The following is a 6,000-nucleotide window of genomic DNA, read 5'->3' as shown; positions in this document are numbered from 1 at the left end:
AGAAAAATGTCCCGCCGAGTGTGCTGTGGCAGGAGACGTTTGAATTCCCTGAGGTATAAAAGGAGGAGGGGAGCGAACGCTCCTCTTCTTTACGCCATCTCGTGATCCAGCCCTTGCTTTCTTCATGCTCTTGAGCCCTTAGACTCTCCCTAGGCGATCAGAGCACATCCCCTTCTCCACCGTCCAGACCATCTCCCGCCTCGACGAAATGCCGAGAGCTGGAGGAAGCCGCCGTGACAGGACTCCTGACGGCGTGCTGCTGGAGTCTCGCCTGTCGAACGAAGAGGCAGCGGGGAAGATCAGGAAGTTGTTGGTCCCTGAGGGCCAGCAGGGGGCCCTGGTGGTGACGCCAGCGAGCTTCCCGCCGGCGACGACCCGCCCGGGGTGCATCGTCCTGTTCACCTCCTTTGTGGCGGCCGGGCTAGTGCTGCCGTTCTCCACGTTCTTTCTTCAAATCCTCGACACCTACAGGATCCAGCTGGTGCACCTGAGCCCCAATTCGGTCGTCATCCTGGCGGTCTTCGCCCACTTCTGCGAGATGTTCGTGGGAGTGCCGCCATCGGTAACACTCTTCCGGCATTTCTTCGCGCTGCGATCTGCCAGGAAGAAGAGGGGCTTCTCCACTGCGGACGTCGCGTGGTGCTGCAGCTTCCGGCTGTGGGACGGCCTGGGGTAGCGATACATCCCCCAGGTGCTACAAAGCAAGTGGGAGGAATGGCAGCGCGATTGGTTCTACGTCGACGTCAACCCCCAGGACCGTCTCACCCTGCCGGAGGTGGTGGTGGAGCCCCAGAAGGCGACCTGGGAGGTGCCGCCGCCGACGGACACTCGGCTGGAGCCGGTCTTGGAGCGCATCCAACCATGCCACAACCCACATCGAAACTCTACGACCAAACCACCCCAATCCAACCATGCCACAACCCACATCGAAACTCTACGACCAAAACATGGTCGCTCGGTGGAGATAAGCGATAGCGATGCTCATGACCGAGAGCGCGGCAGTTCGAACTGATTATACACCCTGCAGGGGGATACTCCTGGACCCACACGACACAGGGACCATACGGCTTGTGCCACCCGCTAAGATGCACACAAGGGGGTACCCGTGACAACCTTTCCCAACCAGGCCCAACCATGTGGATCAACCATAGCTCGGCGAGGCGGTATTAGAACTACTCCCTGAGCAAACTAATACCGCTAAAAGCCCGGACTCAAACCGGACTCACACCGTCTATGACGAGGCCCACATGACCACGTCTGCGAAGGTAATCAGCTCGCCTACCATTATATCAGCATGTGGTGAGTAAGGTATGTGCTAAAGCCGACTACACCGATGATCGGTGCTTAACCGGTGCAAGCGGTCTACGGTGTCCGGGTTCCCTCCCCGAACTGCCTGAGGACTCCTCGTGAGCAGATGACACCCCTAACACCGCCCACACCTCGTCTCAACTCACCACTCACCAAACCGACTCATCATCAACACAACCATAAGTGTGAACAAGTAATAAGTCCTAGGCTCACGACAACGGTGGACGCCGTCGTCGACTTCTACCGGAAAGCCTAAGTACCACTAAGCATAGCGAACTAAAATTAGACCTCGATGACACCACTAGGCTCCTAGGAACAACACATGACACGTGACCGAAATGGGATAATGCATCGGCATAGGTTCTACCCAACTCAATACCTGACACATGCAATGTATACATAAGTGTAGATAACATATTAAATTTTCAAGTAGACACGGTGCAATATGAACGATGCTTGCCTTGCTACCCTCGATCAGAAAGGTGGGGCGCCTCACGCTCGCCCACGGCCTCCGGGATCGACGGATCGGCGTTCACTATAGAGAGCAACGCGTGCAATGTAATGAGCATGTATGAAATGCGACCATGTAAGAAAAATATGCTCCACAACACATGACAACATTATTCCAAGATCGTACTGTCCAAACCAGAATTTTCCAAGTGGTCTCATAAAGTTTGGAGTTCGTACGAATTTACTACGAATTTTACAAGCTATCAGCTATCAGGAAAGCCTGATAAACCGTGCTCGGGGTGCCCGGGATAAACAGTACTCGCGGGGTACTCGGGATAAACAGTAACCAGGGTGCTCGGTGAACAGTACCCCCGTGCTCGTGTGAACAGTACCCGGGAGTGCTCGGGGTGCTCGGGTGAACAGTACCTGGGGTGCTCGGTAAAATCAGCCTCGTGCAGCTCCAGAATAGCAGCTATTACGAAGGGAAAAACTAGGCTAAACTAACCTGGGAGTCTCTCTAAATCAAAGGTAAAAATGCCTAGAAGGGTGTACAGGGTCTAGACTTTGCTCAACCGTCTAGCAACATGATTCCTAACTCAAATCCACATAAATCCTCATTTGTCCCCAGACTGAAGAACTTTGCAACCCTAGTTCCAGATTCAAGATCTATCCAACCAAAAATGAGCATACTTGCCATGGGAGCCTAGCAGACTCACCCAAGGTCCTTTGCTGAGATTGGTGACCGCCAGTTGAAGGAGGAAACGACGGAAAATGGCTTGGAGAAGGGTGGAAAAACTGCTGCTTCCTTGCTTCACCCAAAGAACACCAAACAAGTTCAGAACCAGCTCGAATTCCTTCGGGGAAACTGAAAATGAATTGGATGGACGAGTAGTCCTTGAGCTGGTGGTCACGTGAGTACCACATATGTACCTTGATCTTGCTCCCAGAGGTAGGGATCCAAAAGGGGAAAAAAAGGGAGCCTAAGAGAGAGAGTGAGAGACAGCCAACTCCAACTTGCTTCCTCAAAAAGCCTTATCTGGTGGAGTGGGTGAGTAGTACGTATGGGCAAGTTTCTTCTTTTTAGGGGGAGAGAGAGTGTTGTTGCCCACCTATAGAGAGATATTTTCCACCCAAGTGGGCCCCATTTACCTAGAGGAAAGTCCAGACTTACTTCTAGCTCCTTTATTTCTCTTAGTTTTCCTTCTCCCACCTCATTGATTCAAAGTGAAGTGCTCCAGTGACCCAAACTGGAACATGAGGCTGAAATTGCATGTTTTAGGATTAAAACACACAATTACGGATTTCAGGACGTGACACCGGCGTGGACTAGTGGCCCGGGCGTCGCGAGCGGCGAGCTGCAGGCCAGCAGTGGGGCTGCTGTGGGCAGGAGCCGCCGCACCGGAGGAGGAGGCGCCACCGGCAGCGGGTCGGCGCCGGCACCGGAGGACCGGGGGAAGCGCCCCCGGCTCTTTATTCCTATGCTGGAGTCCCCGCCATCACCATTGCCAGGCAAGGGGGGAAGCCGGGACGGCCAGCCGTCTTGCGCGGGGCCGTCGGCGGGGGCGGCATCTGCAGTTCTGGAACCGCACTTTGGTCTGCTTGGGCCCGATCCGGCGCTCGGAGACCACGCGGCAGCCCCGCAGAACCCCCGGCAGAAGAGAAGGAGGGAGGACTCTGGGCCAGCGCCATCGAGCCCGGAGTTCAGGATTCCGGTAGCAAGATGGTAGTACCGAAGACCCACGACCACGTAAGTTTCGTCCTTCATTCTTTCTTGGGCGTGCTTTGCCCAAACTAAGTTCTGGATTTTGATCTTGTTCTTCTCCTGCAGGCCGCCTACGGGCGCCGCTGAGAGCCATGGGCGGCCGGAGGCGCCGGGGCCGGTGCCAGCCCCTGAGCCGAGCGCGCCCGAGCCTAGTGCACCGGCGGAGCCAGGGCTAGCAAGTGCGGCGGCGGAGACGGAGCCAGCGGACACGGCGGCGGAGACAGGGCCGACGGACGCGGCAGCGGTGCCGGAGCCGGCAGAAGTGGCGGCGGAGCCAGAGCCAGAGGGCGTGGCAGCGGAGCTAGGGCCGGCAGACGCGGCGGCGGAGCTGGGGTCGGCGGACGCGGCGGTCGAGAAGGGGCCGGCGGATGCGGCAGCCGAGACAGAGACGCAGCCGCTGCCCGAGCGTCCGACGCCGTCCGAGCCCGCCCCAAGCGCGCTGAGCGCGGGGTGGGTGACCGCGTGGCAGTTTTTGGGGACCCCGAGCCCCCCGGGGGAGGCTCGCAGGGGACCCAGCACCCAGCCGCCGCCCAGCCAACCCGCCGAACCTCTCCCGGTCGTGCTTGGGAGCGCCCGGGAGGTGATCGGGCGGCTGGAGGCGGCCGTGGTGGGGGAGATGGCACAGCGAGAGGCAGAGCGCGCCGCTCTGGCCACGAAAAGAGCGCAACTCACCGCGGCTTGACGCGTTTTTGACTCCCGCCTTGCCGCGGCGCGTGCCACCAACGAGGACGAGCAGCGTGCCATGGAGGAGGGCCGGAAGGCCTTGGAGGAGGCCCGCACGGAGGTCGCGCGGGAGTGGAAGGCTCTGGAGGACACCCGTGCGGAGGTCACGCGGGAGCGGGAAGACGCCGCCCGCCTGGCTGAGGCATCGTGGCAGCAGGCCACCGAGGCCCTTGCCAGGGAGAGGCAGGCGCTGGAGCGGGAGGAGGCGGCGGTGAACCGCGAGAGGGTAGCAGAGGCCTTCCAGGCCGACCTAGCTCGCCAGAAGGGCAAGGTCGACCGGACCTGCGCCGACCTCCAATACTGGGTAGAGGAGGTCCAGCACGTCGAAGGGGATCTCCAACACCGGGAGGAGGACGTCGGAATCTGGGAGACCGACGCCGAGATAACGGTGGTGGACTTGGGCGCCCGGGAGGATCTGCTGGCCCGCCGGGACTCGGGCAACTTATGGTGCAGACAAAGGGGGGAGGCCCTGGCCGGTACGCCCTAGGCTTCCAGCAGGTCTGCGACCACCTCGAGGCGCTACCCTAGGCCGTCCAGGAACTCGCCACCCGGGAGGGGCGTGGCTTGGCCCAAGCAGTGGTCAAACACGTCCTGGCTTGCTACCGGAGCCGAGACCCGAACTTCCCACTGGAGCCAGCTCAGGAAGGGGTGGTTGAAGCCGAGGAGGAGGCTGCCCGGGAGGCAGTTCTGAGCATTGCCGCCGTGGTGGCGGCCGGTTTCAAGCGGGAGGTGCTGCCACCCCCAGTCCCGAGGAGCGGCAACGAAGGCTCCGACTCCGACTCCGACTAGGCTTTTGTAGTAGTTTTTTCTTCTTCTTTTCTTTTTGACTTGATGTAAATATGGGAGTGATCCCTCAGAACAACTATCCTTTTTTGTGAATATAATGGAAGCCTTTCTTTTTGGTCGCAACTCCAGTATTCTTGAGTGCTTAGTATAGTCTCCGCTGTTTTCACTTGGTGTCCCAAGGAGTACTCAGTCGGACCGACCCCGACCTTTCCTTCCCTGAGAACGAAGTCGCCCCGATCGTCCTTCTCGGTGCGTTCAGCCCCCGAGCCCCCGTGAGTCCGCAACAGCTAAGTCAAAAGACAAAGGCACGAACTTCCTTGCTCGGGAGATAGATCGATCCAGCACGGAGCATGCCATGACCGGTGAACAATTTTCCACCTTGCGACCACTCAGTCAGCAGACTGGAGACACGCGCGGGTGGGAATGCGACCAAGAATCCCCATGGTTCGGTGGTGCCCAGGCTTAGGACGGACCAGACCGAGCACCGACAGCCTGCCCCTGAGGCCTAGGCTTCGTACTACTCGAGCAGCTCGAGCGATAGGATTACCCAGGGCGCCTAGGGACTCGGTAGTGCTCGGGGCCCTAAAAGTGGACCGAACACCACGACCACCATGAAAGACTTCGATTGGACATTACCGCACGTACGGTACACCTTTCTACGGACCGTCCTGTCATTCTAGGAAAAAGTGGACACGCGGTAGGGTTTTATGCGCGAGGAGACCATCTCACCGGGTAGATTAGAATACGAGGGCCCCCGAGGATGACTCGGGAACAAAATTTTATTGAATGTAAATTCGTCTGAATTTAACCACTCACCGGAGGGGCATGCGATCCAGGAGGGGCATGCGCTCTGAGCTCGGGGTGCCTGGGGACTTGGTTCCCATAGCCGGGGCGCCCGAGCATCAAGGGGCGCATGAGGAGCCCGGGGTCAGGCGATCTCGACCACTCACGCTTGAGTGGTAGGACCACCC

The 6,000-nt window shown here is 58.8% G+C and overlaps 1 protein-coding gene across 1 annotated transcript in view; it reads left to right on the top strand.

Annotated features, from left to right (window-relative positions):
- The first annotated feature begins 208 nt into the window (after window positions 1-208).
- Window positions 209-6,000, top strand: part of LOC133905970 (uncharacterized) — a 29,033-nt gene continuing 23,241 nt past the window's right edge. Inside the window, exons 1-3 of the mRNA XM_062347790.1 lie at window positions 209-340; window positions 3,066-3,409; window positions 3,587-3,974. Of these exons, the coding sequence (XP_062203774.1) occupies window positions 209-340; window positions 3,066-3,409; window positions 3,587-3,974 (864 nt within the window). The remainder of the gene's footprint in view (window positions 341-3,065; window positions 3,410-3,586; window positions 3,975-6,000) is intronic.

This window comes from Phragmites australis, chromosome 23, assembly GCF_958298935.1.
Source record: "Phragmites australis chromosome 23, lpPhrAust1.1, whole genome shotgun sequence".
NCBI classification, from domain to species: domain Eukaryota; kingdom Viridiplantae; phylum Streptophyta; class Magnoliopsida; order Poales; family Poaceae; genus Phragmites; species Phragmites australis.
This window is presented reverse-complemented; position numbering and strand designations above follow the sequence as displayed.